The 18568-nt window shown below is 36.2% G+C and overlaps 2 protein-coding genes across 2 annotated transcripts; both read left to right on the plus strand.

Moving 5' to 3' along the window:
- The first annotated feature begins 2547 nt into the window (after window positions 1–2547).
- On the plus strand, window positions 2548–8354 carry LOC130215047 (glutamine synthetase-like). Its single transcript, XM_056446937.1, has 6 exons — window positions 2548–2839; window positions 2916–3077; window positions 5222–5368; window positions 7349–7476; window positions 7548–7747; window positions 7833–8354. Exons 1-6 carry the CDS (start codon window positions 2671–2673, stop codon window positions 8128–8130), a joined length of 1104 nt encoding a protein of 367 aa, XP_056302912.1. The 5' UTR covers window positions 2548–2670; the 3' UTR covers window positions 8131–8354.
- Window positions 8355–10744: 2390 nt separating this feature from the next.
- LOC130215049 (glutamine synthetase-like) lies at window positions 10745–17067 on the plus strand. Its single transcript, XM_056446938.1, has 6 exons — window positions 10745–11004; window positions 11083–11232; window positions 11403–11549; window positions 14754–14881; window positions 14953–15152; window positions 15238–17067. Exons 1-6 carry the CDS (start codon window positions 10836–10838, stop codon window positions 15536–15538), a joined length of 1095 nt encoding a protein of 364 aa, XP_056302913.1. The 5' UTR covers window positions 10745–10835; the 3' UTR covers window positions 15539–17067.
- Window positions 17068–18568: the final 1501 nt, after the last annotated feature.

Genomic DNA, 18568 nt, shown 5'->3' on the forward strand with positions numbered 1-18568 from the left:
GCCACTGGCTTGCATGGTTCGGGATCTGTTGAGCTGCGCATCGTTGGATTTGCTCTTCAGTGTTTGGACTCTCAGTAGTGATTTTAAACCACAATGAACTGAGCTAAACTAAACTGAATTTAAACTCTAAAAACTGAACTACACTGTTCCAATTTACTGTGACCTTTTATGTGAAGCTGCTTTGACACAATCTACATTGTATAAGCGCTATACAAATAAAGGTGAATTGAATTGAATTGAATTGAATATAATTATGGAAGTCAGTGGCTGCTGCTTTATAACATTCTTCAAAATCTCTTCTTTTGGCCTCAAAAGAAAAAAAGAAACTCAGACAGGATTGGAGCAAATGGAAGGAAGGGAGAGCATAACAGAATTTCCATTTTTTTGGCTTGCACTACCCCTTTATTAATTTAATAGGTAAAAATATCAGCTCAGAAATGATCTTTCCATTGAGGCATACATTTTTGTATTACCTTAAGATATTACCTGCATCTGTGTTGTTGATGTTTTTGTGTGTGTGTGTTAAATACTTATTTATTTCAATCCGATATAATAAACTGTTCGTTAGCAACATAATGTTATCAAAAAAACTATAATTTGGACCATATAATATGCAGTTGAAGTCAGTAATATTAGCCCCCCTTTGATTTTTTTCTTTTTCTTTTTTAAATATTTCCCAAATGATGTTTAACAGAGCAAGGAAAATTTTCACAGTATGCCTGATAATAGTTTTTTCTTCTGGAGAAAGTCTTATTGGTTTTATTTCGGATAGAATAAAAGCCATTTTAAGGTCAAAATTATTAGCCCCTTTAAGCTATATATATTTTTGATAATCTACATAACAGACCATCATTGTACAATAACTAATAACCTAGTTAATAGTTAAGCCTTTAAATTGCCCTTTAAGATGTTTAGAAGTCTCTTGAAAAATATCTACTAAGATATTATATACTGTCATCATGGCAAAGATAAAATAAATTATTATTTGTTATTAGAAATGAGCTATCAAAACTATTATGTTTAGAAATGTGTTGAAAAAATCTTCTCTCCGTCTAACAGCAAATGGGAAAAAAATAGACAGGGGAGCTAATAATTCAGGGGGGGCTAAAAATTCTGACTTCAACTGTATATAATTTGTTTAAACTACCTGTTTAACATTGAGTTGAAACAACACAACCTATAAGTTTTTTGGGGGACAACTTAATTGTTTTATGTTCAATCCACTTAAATTTGTAAAAACGATTACAGTTTTTTACAGACACTAGGACACATTTCTCAATACTTAGGTCACTTTTGCAAAACTCTTCACACAATTCTCCTAACCGACTTTCAGCTTGGCAAAGCAGTTCATTTCACATTCAAAATGCACCACAACTACCAAAACACTTTATTCAGCTCTCAAATAAACTCATTCTTCCAGAACACTAGCAAAGGTTGACAGCCGTCTAACACACTTTGTCACTCACAAAACAATGAGCTAAAAAACACTAACAACATGTAGCATTACACAGTGTTTTCTTGTGTAAAACAAGGACACATCTCTGTTTATAACTATAATATATATTGTTTATAACTGCAATATATGTTACTGGAATGAATCAGACATGATGCAGAATTCCTCAATATTTTATGTTGTTTATTTATTTTTATTTTCTTGCACTAATTAATTCCAAAATACAAGAATTTGTATACACACCATTCACTGATACAGATACAATAGTAATGCTAATCTGACTGGTTAAACTGCTCTTTTAGATGTGAAATATGTTTTAATAAAATATTTCTGTTGAATTTTGCTGTCTTATTCAGTTTTGCATGATGTTATTGTTTTGAACAGAAGTTTAACAGTTTTGAAAACAGTATGGAAGCACGTGCAAAATGTCCTTTACGTAGGCCTACAAAGATTTTTGGCAGTTGTTGTGTCTGAGTGAGAAAAGAAATCATGAAATTTGAGAGATGTAGTGATTGAATGCATTTTGTTTGTTTGAAAAAATTTAGTTTGTTTTATCAAAACAATGATAATTGATCCTCAGTTTATCCCACACAGACTTCTGTTGTGCTCACGGTGTCAGCGACTGTGTGGAACCCAGTATTATTTACAGTATATATACAGTATATAGTGTGTTAAAAAGCAAAAAGAAATTTAATGCAAAATAAAAAGATCTATATGGGATACTGCAAATCACTCACTTTAATCATGACTGCCGTGACAGTTTGGTCCACAGGTCTTAAACTCAACTCCTGGAGGGCCGCAGCTCTGCACAGCTCTGCACAGCTCTGCACAGCTCTGCTCCAACCCTAATCAAACAGAGCTGATGCAACTAATCAAGGTGTTTAATACTCTTTTGAACACCTTGATTATTTGGATCAGCTGTGTTTGATCAAGGTTGAAGCAAAGCTGTGCAGAGATGCGGCCCTCCAGGAGTTGAGTTTGAGACCTGTGGTTTAGTCCACTGTCCTAATTATCAATTTATGGCATATTTTTGCTAACTTTGGTGGAAAATCTGCTACAAACACCTATTAATTTTCAATTTACTAACTTGCTCTTCAAAGAAATTTGTAATCCAAGATGCAAAAATAAAAGATTGAAGTACACTGTCACATTAACACCATATGTTGTGTCTCGTTGTATCTCTCCAGGTGCATTGCTTAGTTTAAATCTGATCCAGTATGTCTTACGTATCCGACAGCTCCAGCCTCAACAAGGCCCTGCGACAGCAGTACCTCAGTCTGCCTCAGGGACCCTTCTGTCAGGTCACTTATATCTGGATCGATGGCTCTGGAGAGGGTCTGCGCAACAAGACTCGAACCATGGATTTGGAGCCAAAGAGCGTGGCTGGTAGCAAAGTTTTAGTTTTATCTGAGCAGTTTCACTTTATTTGATCTCATTTTGAATTCCATTTTTATTTCAACAGATCTGCCAGAATGGATCTTTGATGGTTCCAGCACGGGTCAGTCTGAAGGACACAACAGTGACATGCTGCTGATTCCTGTGCGCATGTTTAGAGACCCTTTCCTCCTGGACCCAAACAAACTGGTGCTATGTGAGGTGCTCAAGCACACCCGAGAACCTGCAGGTACAGTTTATTGCTTCTTTAATTGTGCTTTTCTTCTTTGAAAAATTACATTAATATGAAAATTAACTCTTAATTAATGCATATTTGTGTTATGAAGCAATATACAAATACAATATAGTAAATAGTACTAGGTAAAACACCTATATTTGACCATCTCTACCTCTTATACATTCTACACCCCTTATACACCCCTATATACATTCATTTCTGGAGAGCGCAAATTATGCAGACAGAGCTACAGTACGTATGGCTGCATTTTGTCTTTAAAACAAAGGCTATGGGGTGGTATGACACCGCCGACAACTTCTGTTTCTTTTCGCGCAACCAGCTGACCGCTTACCTCTGTGTGGATGCTTTTCCGCTGTTACCAGTTTGCCCAGTAGCTCGCCATGTACGTCGGCAAACTTGAAACACAGAGAGGAGTTGACCGTGACAATGCATTCGAGTCCAGCAAAGAATGATTTAAAAAAACAGGTAAAACAAAACAATCAGCAAAAATATAAAATAAATAAGTAAATAACAGGTTAAGAATGTGGTAAGATCTGAAAATGTGGTAAAAATCAGGTGGCCACGAGGGCTTTTCTTTTTCTGGATTACTTTTAAAAACACTGTTGGTTGGGTTTAGAGAAAGGGGTGATCGGGTCAATTAGTGCTTTTGAAAACACTAGTGTATGGGTTTAGAGAAGGGGATAAGGGGATCTGTCAGTCAGTCAGCGTCAGCGGCCTCTGGTGGATCTTCGAGAGAAAAGCAGGCACAAATGGCCCCCGTGAGAAAAATTTGAGATCTGAAAAAGTGTAGTCCGTGGCATCTGGTGGATTCGCGAAAACAAAAACGGCAAAAAAAACGTGGCTCCTGGGACGTATTTCGCAATCCCCAGAAATGTATCTAAGGGTACGTATCAATAATGAGCCTGGGTTGGCTTCAGTTATCATGAAATAAATAAGTTTAATTTTTATATTTGTTGCATGTTTACTAAGTTAAATGAATATTTGCATCTACTTTCTGTGTTATTTGTAATCTCAGTTATTAAAAAAAGTAATTTGTGTCCCTCAACTCTGTTACATTGGATATAAAATGACATTACAATCTTTAATGCACTACATAGAAAAAAAACGTGTCACCTCCTCAGGCGGGAAACTCTTGAAAGCATTGAGGCGTGTCATTTATTCTTCTCTCATTCATTTTTAGAAAATGTTTAGTATACACCAATCGTAGATTAATTATATGTCAACTCTTATTGTGATATTTCAGTGAAATACACTTGAAGAAATTACATACAGTTATGTTTTAGATACACCATGTGGTATCTGGTTTGAGGTTAGCATCTTGAGCTAAAGCTAGAAATATTCTGTTTTAGATCTGCCATGTATCTGGTTTGAGGTTAGTATCTTAAGCTAAAGCTGCAAATATTCTGTTATAGACATGCCGTGTATCTAGTTTGAGCTTAGCATCTTGAGCTAAAGCTACAAATATTCTGTTTTAGACACGCTATGTATCTGGTTTGAGGTTAGCATCCTGAGCTAAAGCTACAAATATTCTGTTTTAGACATGCTATGTATCTGGTTTGAGGTTAGCATCTTGAGCTAAAGCTACAAATATTCTGTTATAGACCTGCCATGTATCTGGTTTGAGGTTAGCATCTTGAGCTAAAGCTACAAATATTCTGTTTTAGACCTGCCATGTATCTGGTTTGAGGTTAGCATCTTGAGCTAAAGCTACAAAAATTTCTGTTTTAGATACGCCATGTATCTGGTTTGAGGTTAGCATCTTGAGCTAAAGCTACAAATATTCTGTTTTAGACCTACAAATACTCTGTTTTAGACACGTCATGTGGTATCTGGTTTGAGTTTAGCATTTTTTTTCAGCTAAAAATGTTAGAAAATGTCAACTTTGTTATTGTCAACTGATTTTAAAAGTAAAGAAAAAGTCAAACGTTCCCTATCACGTCAGCATGTACCATTATTTCACATTGGATTCAGTTTACTCAGTTTACTGCAAATTATATATTCATTGTATCATTCCAAAAAAATAATGGAAAATGCATGAAATTTACAGCACAGTTTTAGAACCAGTCTACATTTTTTTCCATGACACAAATAAATAAAAAGCTTTAAACACTAACCTCATGCAGTTGTTCTCTTAGAGTCAAACCATCGTAACAGGTGCAACAAGGTCATGGAGAAGGTCAAAGGTCTTCAGCCTTGGTTTGGCATGGAGCAGGAATATACTCTTCTAGGAGTGGATGGACACCCTTATGGCTGGCCCAGACTTGGCTTCCCCAAACCACAAGGTTAATGAGGATGTAAATATTTCTAAAATTCCACACACGAATCTCTAACAGAATGTATGTCTTATCTGACAGATATCACTAAAATTTGTATTGTGAGAAATCTTGCCAGTTTTGCGGCAGCTATATAGACTCTGTAACACCTAAAAAAAGAAAACACTATGTCATGTTAATAATATCTGGATTGCTTGAACTGTTTGAATTTGGTGAGATGTGTGCATGAATGTCTTTTAAAGAGAGAAAAAACAATTACTTACCGCACTTGTTTATTTTACTTTATTTTACTATAGTTTAATGCAGTTTTTCTCAACCATCTTCCTGGAGGACCACCAGCTCTGCACATTTTCCAGGTCTCCTTAACCAAACACACCTGATTCAGATCATCAGCTCATTAGCAGAGACTGAAAGACCCTAATTGGTCTGACAGACAAAGGACACATCCAAAACATGCAGTGTTGGTGGTCCTCCAGGAACATGGTTGAGAAACACTGGTTTAATGTTCTCACAACTTGTGTGTTTTTTCTTTGTGATTCGCTGCACTTTAAGTCTCATGAATACACAGTGTAGGTCAGGAATTGTTTGTTAGTAAAATGTATCTGATTTTGTTTTTCATCAAATGCTATTTGCTGTAAAAATGCTGACCTCCAAACTAACAGTTTGTGTTGGGACAACATGAAGGAATTAAGTTAACTTATTAGTTTATACAAATTTAAGTGGATTGAACATTAAACAATTAAGTTGTCTTAAAAAATCCTCAGGAATTGTGTTGTTTTAGCTCATTTTCATTTTAAATTAGTTTGAACCAACAGCAAATGTTCTTTTTTGTATTTTACAGTTGGTGTATGTAGCATACCCTTATTCTGGGATAGTTATGATGTGCTTGTTTTTGGAGGGTTTTACTTCCTTGACCACAAAAGAAGATATTTTCAAAAATGTGATATATTCAGCCTTATAAAGTCATTCTAAAGACTTTAACAATTTCATTCATTCATTCATTCATTCATTCATTTTCCTTCAGCTTAGTCTCTATTTCAGAGGTCGCTACAGTGGAATGAACCGCCAATTATTCCAGCATATGTTTTTGCGCAGCACATTCCCTTCCAGCAGCAACCCAGAATTGGCAAACACCCATACACACTTATTCACATATGGACAATTTAGTTTAATCAATTCACCTATAGTGCATGTCTTTGGACTGTGGAGGAAACCGGAGCACCCAGAGGAAACCCACGCAAACACGGGGAGAACATGCAAACTCCACACAAAAATGCCAACTGGCCCAGCTGGGACTCGAATCAGCGACCTTCTTGCTGTGAGGTGACAGTGCTAACCACTGAGCCACCTTGCCACCCCACTTTAACAATTTGACATATCCAAATAGGTTTTATTCATTGTCAGTAATGAAGAGATGTTTACAGCGCTGTTGTCACTTTCAGGTGTATCTCACGGCAATTCGTAACTTTTTGATTTAGTGGCTATTTTGTATGAATTCGTGCAATTTAATTAGTATAATTTAATACGATTTGCTCATCACCTAATGACGGTTGGGTTTAGGGGCAGGGTTGGGTGCCATGCCTTCTTTTTAAAATCGTGCATTGTCGTTCAACTAAACTCGTATAAATTCATACGAATTAGCCACTAAACTGACAAAATCTAAAATTCTTACCTTTTCTCGTGAGATTAGGCTGATTAGTCAGTGTAAAAAAAACCATGCTAAACTGCTGATTATTCTGATTTCTATTGGATTTCAGTGAAACAGTGGTAAATACGATCACAGTTTTATTACTTTATTTTAACACAGAAATTGATGCTTTAATGAATTTTAAAAAATTTTCTTGAAAATCTGCAGTCAACATCTACTTCCATTTAATAGAAAAGAGCAACATTTTCACCTATTATAATTTACTTTTCAACATGTTCATATTTTACTTCATATTTTTCAATAAAATTATTATTATTATTTTTAATTTTTGATGTTTTCAGGTCTATATTACTGCAGTGTTGGTGCTGACAGAGCCTTTGGCAGAGACATTGTGGACTGCCATTACAAAGCCTGTTTATATGCTGGCATCAAAATCACTGGTACTAATGCAGAGGTCATGCCCTCTCAGGTAATTATGATTACATTGCTTATGCTGTATGTCCATGTGCTTTATACCCAGTCAGATTTCTCTTTCTGCAGTGGGAGTACCAGGTGGGTCCATGCGAGGGAATTGAGATAGCAGATCATCTGTGGATGTCACGCTTTCTGCTGCACCGAGTGTGTGAAGATTTTGGAGTGGTGGCCACACTGGATCCTAAACCCATGGCGGGAGACTGGAACGGAGCCGGCTGCCACATCAATGTGAGCACAGCATCCATGAGAGAGGAAGGAGGAATTGAGTATGTACTGAGTAATGCAAGAACATGTAACAGAGTTATCTTACTCATGTCATGTGACCTCTGTCATCTTTCTTCTCCACATCAGGCACATTGAGAAAGCCATTGAGAAACTGAGTAAGAGACATGAAGAGCATATTCGAGTCTACGACCCACATGGTGGAGAAGATAACAAGCGTCGCCTCACAGGTCATCATGAAACCTCCAGCATCCACGATTTCTCTGCAGGTGTTGCAAACCGTGGGGCCAGCATCCGCATCCCACGTCAGGTTGGTCAGGAGAAGTGTGGTTATTTTGAGGACCGTCGTCCTGCCGCCAACTGTGACCCATATGCCGTGACCTACGAAATGGCTGTGACATGCATGCTAGTAGATGTTCATGAATAACATACTTTAATAGATGCTCAGTGTTAGGTAGAGGGCTCATTATTCTGGTGTATTTGTTGTAAAATGTCCTCCATGCATATTATAATCATCATCTGAAGAGAATTTAATGCGTTTGCCGTATGTATCAAATGGTCATACACATGAGTTTACCTGTTTTTCTGAACAATAAATTCATTCTCACACAAGCAGAAATCAAAAGAAAACACTCCAAGTTTATTGTCATAGCAATGCAAATGAAGAAACAGGGTGTTCGTGATACTTCCAAGGGTCTGAATGTTTACATTTTATTAAAAGTAAGCAACAGTAATATGTAAAATATCAAGGGTTTTAGCAATCAGAATGAGAAACGAGTAAAACAAATTAAAACAAAGCACAAACTTCTCAGTATTTTCATTCAACTGATTCAATCATTCATCTATCTATCTATCTATCTATCTATCTATCTATCTATCTATCTATCTATCTATCTATCTATCTATCTATCTATCTATCTATCTATCTATCTATCTATCTATCTATCTATCTATCTATCTATTTGTCTGTCTGTCTGTCTGTCTGTTTGTCTGTCTGTCTGTCTGTCTGTCTGTCTGTCTGTCTGTCTATATCTATCTATCTATCTATCTATCTATCTATCTATCTATCTATCTATCTATCTATCTATCTATCTATCTATCTATCTATCTATCTATCTATCTATCTATCTGTCTGTCTGTCTGTCTGTCTGTCTGTCTGTCTGTCTGTCTGTCTGTCTGTCTGTCTGTCTGTCTGTTTATCTACCCTTCTATCTATCTATCTATCTATCTATCTATCTATCTATCTATCTATCTATCTATCTATCTGTCTGTCTGTCTGTCTGTCTGTCTGTCTGTCTGTCTGTCTGTCTGTCTGTCTGTCTGTCTATATCTATCTATCTATCTATCTGTCTGTCTGTCTGTCTGTCTGTCTGTCTGTCCGTCCGTCCGTCCGTCCGTCCGTCCGTCCGTCCGTCCGTCCGTCCGTCCGTCCGTCCGTCCGTCTACCCATCCATCCATCCATTTGCTTCTTTCTTGACCTAGTAAAATGGGCAGCTGGCCTAGAACATGCTATCAACATGTTAAATCATGCTTATGACATGGTAGAACATGATAACATGCAAAATCTAGCAATTTGTTAAATATTAAGTTATGTTAACTAATGCTAGTGACTTGATAGGTTCTTTAAGCCAGCACTAATACATTTATTCATTTAGTTAGCTTTTCTCAGTCACTTTGGTGCATTTCTCACAACACTATTTACATTTGCACAACAGTTAATGCATTTCTAGAAAAAAAAAATGAGTACAAACTGCAAAACCTATTTGATAACCTGCAAAAGCATATCACTTGCTCGAAATGGAAAGCTCATTCCTCAAAAGCAAGTATTCATGCCAAAGAAAGTGTCAGAGTCATCAAGATGAAAAGTCCTGACACCATTGTTTATGGACAAGATATTCAAATGGCTTTGTCATGTTTTCATTATGACAGTTTACTCTGTTCATTTTTTCCAATGCAAAAAAATCTGATTTTGGTGACACTTTCTGAAAATGCTCAAGACAGCACTGTATACTATTTGCACAGCCATTTGAAAACTACAGTAAAGTTGTCCGTTTCTGCATTTAGTGAGGTATCTGAGTACAAGACACTGAATATTTATGTTTCACATTTTACTGCAAATGTAATACTAATTTATTCACAGCATTGTGCAAAAGAATACACCCTTATCCACAAAAAACATATACTTCCTTTGGGTAGAGCTGTGCACAACTGTAAACAATATTGCAGTACATATTGGAACTGAACCTACAACATACACAGGTGTATAAATCATTTATGAAATTGTTCAATTTAAAAGACATTTTCAGGAAAAAAAAGATTTTAAGTTTTTTTTAAATAAAATTAGCTTTACAGGTTTTGACAACTAATTATTAGTGACAACTAGTTACTAGTTAGACTCAAGTAATGAGATGAGGACAATTAGTTTTAAATGTAATGACTATTCAGCATTCACAGGTTTAGTTAATTTTGACTGACATGACATAAGCAAATGATAATGTTATAAAACAGCAGAGAGTTGTATATGAAAGCAATTGATGCATGTCCAAAAGCATTTGCAATTTGAAACTGCTACTATGATGATGACTAATTGTTATGAGAAATGCATTAACTGTTGTGCAAATGTAAATAGTGTTGTGAGAAATGCACCAAAGCGACTGAGAAAAACTGAAATTTGTAGAAACAGTAAGAAAAATGTTTTTTTCTGGTGAGAACATGTTTTCTGCCACTTTTCATTAGTTAAATTTGTACAAATATTAATTTCATTAATAAAAAAATCAGTTGCTCCTTTTGAAGCATTTGAATAGAAATTAAGTAACTTGTCTTTTAACAACAGGGGTGCTCTTTAAATTCTTTAAACTGAGTAATTTCTTCTTTAAAACAATACAGTGTACTATGTTGTAAGCACAATCTTTTTTTAAAAAAGACACACAAAAAAACTTGGCAATAGCAGCCTTGTGTTTGTTAGTAAAATTTCACAACCACCCACAAGTGGCAGGACTTATGATCGATGTAGATCTGTTATCACAATAGTTTGTGCTGCGTGGGAAAAACGGGAGACACTGGAAAGCAATCAACAGGCACAACCCTATATTAATTTCTGGATCGCTTTTGTTGTGTTGTATCTGGTTCAGTATGTCTTGCGTATCTGAAAGCTCGCATCTCAACAAGTTCCTGCGCCATCGATACCTCAATCTTCCCCAAGGAGACTTCTGTCTGGTTACTTATGTCTGGATCGATAATTGTGGCGTGGACCTATATAGCAAGACTCGAACCATGGACTGTGAACCAAAAATCCTAGCTGGTACTTTACAGAAATATCCTCATAATATATGTTTTGGGTTTTTTACTTAATGCTGATTGTTTTTGCTTTCTGTGGTAGATGTACCAGAATGGGATGTTGGTCTTGAGACTGAAGAATCCAGCACTGAGATGCTACTTAATCCTGTCTGCATGTTCAGGGACCCCTTCTTTCTGGATCCAAACAAACTCATCCTTTGTGAGGTGCTCAAACACACACGGGAACCTGCAGGTATAATAAACTAAAATCATGTGTTGGAAAGTTTACAGGTGTTTTTAAGAAATTGTATCAAAATGGTTGCTCAACTCGTAGAGGATGATATGCATGTATGGTAATACATGTAAATGTTCAATATTTTTTCATATTTATTCAAATCTTTATACCCTGTTTTGCTCTTTCAGAGTGGAACCACCGTAACAGGTGTAACACGCTTATGGAGAAGGTCAAAGATCTTCACCCCTGGTTTGGCATGGAGCAGGAATATACTCTACTGGGAGTGAACGGACACCCTTATAGCTGGCCCAGACTTGGCTTTCCCAAACCACAAGGTCATCACACTGCTATGATTAGTTCTTATACCCACAGTCTATAGCAGGAGTGTCCAATACTGCTCCAGGTAGGCCAGCGTCCTACAGTGTTTAGCTAGAGATGGTCTGTGTAGGACAGTGGACTTCCAGGAACAGGTTTGGTGGAGGTTGAGGGTGCAACATTAAGTGGCTAACATGACTGTATATTATTATAAATACGACAATTCTTATAGAGGTAAGGCACCACGGTGGCTCAGTAGTTAGCACTGTCGCCTCACAGCAAGAAGGTTGCTGGTTTGAGTCTTGGCTGGGTCAGTTGGCATTTCTGTGTTGAGTTTGAATGTTCCCCCCCTGGTTCGGTTTCCTCTGGGTGCTCTGGTTTGCCCCACAGTCCAAAGATATGCACTAAAGACGAATTGGGTAAACAAAATCGGCCTTAGTGTATGAGTGTGTGTGTGAATGCGAGAGTGTATGGGTGTTTCCCAGTATTGGGTTGTGACTGGAAGGGCATCCGCTGCGTAAAACATATGCGGAATAGTTGGCAATTCATTCTGCTGTGGACAGCTGGTAAAAAAGGGACTAAGCCGAAGGAAAATTAATGAATGAGTTATAGAGTTAAGCAAAATATTAATAACCAATAAACGAAACTGCTGAATAACGTCATTGAGTCTCATTTACTAATTACGCGTACGCACAAATTTATGCATTCCAAATGTGCATTTAGAGGTTTTCACTAGTAAATCATGATTCATCAAAACTTACATACTAAAATAAATTTTTTAAAATGTTGAATAAATTCAAGAACAACTCATATCACACGTACTCATACAACACGTGTAGACCCGGGGCCTTATAAACAAGTATAAATAACCAACACAATCTCACAGTAATTCGTAACTTTCTGATTTAGTGGCAAATTGCTATGAAGTTGTATGATCTCATTCATACAATTTAGTACGATTTGCTCATGCCCAATGATGGTTGGGTGCCACACCTCCTTTTTAAAACCATAAATTTTCATACAACTGAACTCAAACAAATTTGTCACTAAACTGACAAAACATAAAATAGTTACGTTTCCTTATGAGATCAGGCTGAAATAAAACTATATTCAAATGTGTTTTTGCAGTGAGAGGTGCCATTTTAAAATAGTGTTTATAGACGAATTACTGGTTTGTAATTATTCAGGATGCGCACGCATCGAGGCTGCAGAAAAAAAACAGGAGCTCTGGCATTTACAGCAAAGGAATGATATCCGATTAGGTTCAGAGTTTGTTGTTGTATTAGAAATAAGTTATATATATATATACATATAAGTTTTATATATATATATATATATATATATATATATATATATATATATATATATATATATATATATATATATATATATATATATATATATATATATATATATATATATATATATATATATATATATATATATATATATATATATATATATATACATTATTTACATAATGCTTTCGGTGTACAACAGCTTGTTACCTAGTGATAAGCACAGTTATTCTGCAAAATTAACATTAAAGTGAGCGGCGTTCGTCTGACAGGTCCATTTGCGATAGCACCCTCCCAATGGATATTGGATAAGACGAAATGGCCAAGCATCCAGCCCCAAATATACAACTATCTCATTGAAACTCCAAGGGATTTCATAAGAGAAAAGTTAAAGGCCAAAAAGTCATTGGATGCCAACAATATTGTTCTGTGTGGTCATGTGCAAGGAATAATGCTCCATGATTAACAGATTAAAAACTATGTAGTGCTAAAAACTGAGGTTCTGCCTAGCCAAAAACAAGGAAAAAAAGAGAACTGTACAAGGCCTGGGTAATCATCAACAAGCAAAACTGCATTCTGACAGCAAACTGCACCTGTATAGCAGGGTATGTGAACTTACACTTTTACGTTTCATTCTTAGTATTCAGTGTCCACAATTTTTAACTGTTTTTGCTGAAATCCTTGCTGCAATCAAAAATGAGTAATGTGTATGATTCAGCATAGCATGAACTTACCTGATATAAAATGAGAACTGGAGAGTCGAGCATTTTTAGGTCCTGACTCCATTTAGCTCTTATGATAGCTGTTAGCCAAAGACATCTGCGGTTGCCATTAAAAGCAGTGTGGGATACGGAAAAATTTAAGTTTTCTATTTTTGGACTTTCGATTTTGGCATCCTACCACACAACAAGACATCTTTGCTATTGCAACTGTATGCGTGGTTGAATCCATGTGCTGTCATGTGTGACGTAGGTTGGTAATTCCCCTATTGGTATCAAATGTTTTGCATTGGGTTTATGTGCTCCACACACATCTCGCAGTTGCCTGCTGCACCTGGTGTTTTCACGGTGTGCTCAAATGCGCCTGGAGTTGGAAATAGTCAACTCTACAGAAAAAGCGCCTGAGCATCAAATCTATTGATACAGTGGTTGCCTAGCATCATGAAACGCACAGTGCTCTACTCTTTTAAAGAGTATTTTCTAAATTCAACAAAAAATCTGTGCATTTACTTCACAGTGTCAGAACTGAAAAACGTCCAATATCAAAACATTTATTACCGCTAAAGTTATTTTTCTTTTGCTTCATTGCCATAATTGTCTCTTCTTAATTCATAATTTGTCTTATAATTTTCTCTGCACAAGAGTTGCTTGGTGAAAAGCCCTTATATGGAGCTAGTTTGGGTGTGAATTATTTAAATTACTAACCTTGTGCATGTGGACGCTAATTTAGAACAGAGATGAACATTTCAATTTCACTAACACAAGAACAAGCATAAAAACAAACTCATGTCCTTATGCACGTTTTGTGAATTAGGCGGAAATATATGCAAGTTCTAATATGAATAATAAGAAAAATGTATGCAATAATTAGTGAAAGAGACCTATTGTTTTTGTATAATGTGTACACAAAAGGATTCTCGAAGCTTGATAATATTCTGATTGAACCACTGAAGGCATATGATCACTTTTGTTGTTTGATTTCTGAACTTTGAACATGTCAGGACTATTGCTGTCTATGGAGGATGAAGGAGCTCTCAAATTTCACCTTAAACATCTTATTTTTGTTTCAAAGATGAATGAAGGGATTCAAGACGTTGAAAACATAAAAGACAGTCCAAACAGAACTACAGATAGGGTGTTTTATGGCTTACTGTATGTTGTAAAGTACTGGGTATAATCACAGAATTTGGTGTCTTTCTTCTATCAGGTTTGTATAATTCCAGTGTTGGTGCTGACAGAGCCTTTGGCAGAGACATTGTGGACTGCCTTTATAAAGCCTGTTTATATGCTGGCATTAAAATCAGTGGCACAAAAGCAGAGCACATGCCCTCTCAGGTAAGTGTGATTACATTGCTTATGCTGTATGTCCATGTTCTCTATACCCAGTCAGATTTCTCTTTCTGCAGTGGGAGTACCAGGTGGGTCCATGTGAGGGAATTGAGATAGCAGATCATCTGTGGATGTCACGCTTTCTGCTGCACCGAGTGTGTGAAGATTTTGGGGTGGTGGCCACCCTGGATCCTAAACCCATGGCGGGAGACTGGAACGGGGCCGGCTGCCACATCAATGTGAGCACAGCATCCATGAGAGAGGAAGGAGGAATTGAGTATGTACTGAGTAATGCAAGAACATGTAACAGAGTTATCTTACTCATGTCATGTGACCTCTGTCATCTTTCTTCTCCACATCAGGCACATTGAGAAAGCCATTGAGAAACTGAGTAAGAGACATGAAGAGCATATTCGAGTCTACGACCCACATGGTGGAGAAGATAACAAGCGTCGTCTCACGGGTCGTCACGTGACCGCCGGCATCCATGAATTCTCAGCAGGTGTTGCAAAACGCAGGGTCAGCATTCGTATCCCCTGTCGGGTCGCTCTGAATAAATGTGGTTACTTTGAGGACCGTCGTCCCGCCGCCAACTGTGACCCATATGTTGTGACCTGTGCAATAGTTCGCACATGCATGATAGAAGAGAAGAAAGAGAAATAATCAAATGTTGAATTTTATTGGAATTAATGCAAATTTAAACTTACATAATTTAAATGATTAGCAACGTAATCAATCACTAGTGCTATTATTACACTGTAAAACCCAACAGTCAACTTTATCAAATGAAATGAGTGGAGTTAACTCAAAATTTACTGAAAGTAAATTCTACTTATTTGAAAGGAGTTTTGAGCTCAGTGTTGAAGGTAATGAGTTAATTAAACACCTCATTACTTCAACTTAAATGGAGTTCACAGTACTCCTATAGATTAGTTTTTTAACTCAAATGGTTTCTTGCAAATGGTTTAGTTACCTTAACTTTTTGGGGTTTACAGCATAGGCAGTAGCAAAATTGACTTTATTATTTTTGCTAGTTGCTCTTCTCGACTCCCACAGAAGATTTTGAGTGAACATTAGATTTGTGTAGGTGAGTAAATGCTATACTGTATATTGTGTTAAAGGGCTAGTTCACCCAAAAATGAAAATCTACTCACTATTTACTCTTTTACCCTCAAGTGGTTATAAACCTTTATTCAAGAGTTCATACTTAGCTGACGATAGATTATTAAGCTTGTTTGGCATGCTGTCCTGGGAGAGAACTCTGAGCTCATAAGATCCTCGAGCCCGGGGCTCCCTCCCGTTGCAGGGCAAGAGGGGAGTTTGAGCTCAGGTAGATCTTGAGAACTCCCCTGCTGTAGTCGCTAATGAACAGATAGTGATTGCTCTTTAGAGATGACTACTTACTAGGAGCATGTCTATGGTGCCGATTTGGATTAGTCAATTAACTTCAGTTGCATGCTTTTGGACGGTGGGAGGAAACCGGGGAACCCGGGGGGAAACCATGTAAGCAGTGCTAAGTAGGAGTAGGGGTGGAAGGGGGATTCTTCAAAACGAAGATGGCTGTGATATGGAGCTTAGGGTATTTATGTTTATTTATAGTTACTTAGGAATCGTCTGATTGGTGAATCATGAATTGGCTAATGAATGACCAGCTGTGTTCCATCATAAGCATGTGATAAATAAATAAATATTACTAGGATTGAGTGTATCTTTCTTCTGCTGAACACAAGATAAGATATTTTGAAGAAAGCTGAAAATGTATGGAACGCGTTTCGGCAGAGATCTGCCTTCATCAGGGTATACTGTTTACCCTGATGAAGGCAGATCTCTGCCGAAACGCGTAGGTTTCTTTTAAGATTAAGCCATGTGAATAAAGGCTGTTTAAATTTTCCACATATTCCAAGTGCCTTGGACTAATTTCTGTTGATGTTTTGATGAATCCCTCACCCAAAGAGCACCGATAAAATATTTGAGTTACCCCTGAGCGCTTTTTATTTGTTTTTCTGGATGTATGGAACTCTTTGGAAGTGGTTACAGGTTTTCAGCTTTCTTTAATATATTCCTTTTTTGTTCAACACTATAGAAAGAAACAGGTATGGAAACAAGTAAACGGTGAGTTAATGTGGACAGAATATTCATTTTGGGTTAAGTTCAAGTCTGTTTTTAAGCTCCATGAGATGAGGCATACACATCTGACATTCACTGTCAGGATCTTTTTATAGCAAAACTGTGCGGTAACTATTTTATAAAAGCAATGAGGTACTATTCTGCATTTTAAATATGGTTGAAGATGATTGCGTCCAGGTATGACTTTTTTTCTGACATATGTGACTATCATTGTTTATTAAAATAAAACTATTTCAAAAATGTTCACAAACGCCCAGTTGTTTGATTGCTATTCATTTGGCTGTCCATAAGGGGGCGTCATCCGCAAGCGTTGAAATGGTTCAGGAAGCAAGTTTTGTTAATCAGCAAATTGCTTTACAGTAAAATAGCTACACGTCTATTTAAACATATATAAACCTCAGAATAAACTGGGATATTCTAAGACTTGTGTGTTTTATGGAGAATATTTATTTTTGTTTCTCTTGTTTACAAAATTTTAACATATGTTTAATTTAAACACACCAATTTGACATAATTCTTTAAAACCCCATGCATGAATGACTTTTAATGAGAAGTTTTTCTCTATTAGGGCCAAACTGAATGTGAACCACATACAGCAGACCTTTCAGAACAAGAGGAAATCATGCACAGTTTCAGCAGATGAGGGATGTGTTCAGTTCCCATCATGAGGTGAATTTATTATTCTCAGAACAATTGCAGAAGGGATGTCTGTTCAGTTTTATCAATGCTTGTGTCGCCAGACAGATGGAGCTGTAGATTTCTAATGATTTTCCTGCTTGGTTATGAAGAAAATACAGTGTGGTGCAAAAAAATACAGTGCTCAGCATATATGAGTACACCCCATTTTGATGATGAATATTTTTCTCCATTTCTCAGTGAATATGGGTAATATGTATTGGTGCATTTAAACAGAACAGATTTATTAGACAGATATATTTAATAAAATAATGTTTTAGTCACAGAACATCTTTAGAAATGGAAAGATAATGCATTTAAATTTCTGTTAAATATTGCAAAAAAAAGTAAAATTACCTACAAAATTTAAAATATTTTATGCTTCTATAACATATAAATTTGGGCTACTAATTTTGAACCATTATTGTAAGTTATTTTGTTAGATAAGCTTCAGATTTGGCTTCAGTACTGACTAAACTAATGTATGCTCAAATACAATATCGTAAAGGATCCTATATAAAATATTTATTTAAATGAGAGATTTGTGAGGGGTGTACTTATAGCACTGTATATACAGTTGAAGTCAGAATTACTAGCCCCCTGAATTATTAGCCCCCCTGTTAATAATTCTGACTCAACTGTATGTGTGTGTGTGTGTGTATATATGTATATATATATATATATATATATATATATATATATATATATATATATATATATATATATATAGTTTTTAAACACTGTTTAAATAATTTCAAACACTGATAAAAAAGAAGCATATTAGTATAAAAGGAACTAACTAAAAAGTATTAAAATCATATAATAATCATAATGAGCTATACGTTTTAGTTGATGGTTTGTTAATAGTAATAATTCTACCTTAAAACAAAG

Source organism: Danio aesculapii, chromosome 21 (genome assembly GCF_903798145.1).
Source record: "Danio aesculapii chromosome 21, fDanAes4.1, whole genome shotgun sequence".
Lineage (NCBI taxonomy): Eukaryota > Metazoa > Chordata > Actinopteri > Cypriniformes > Danionidae > Danio > Danio aesculapii.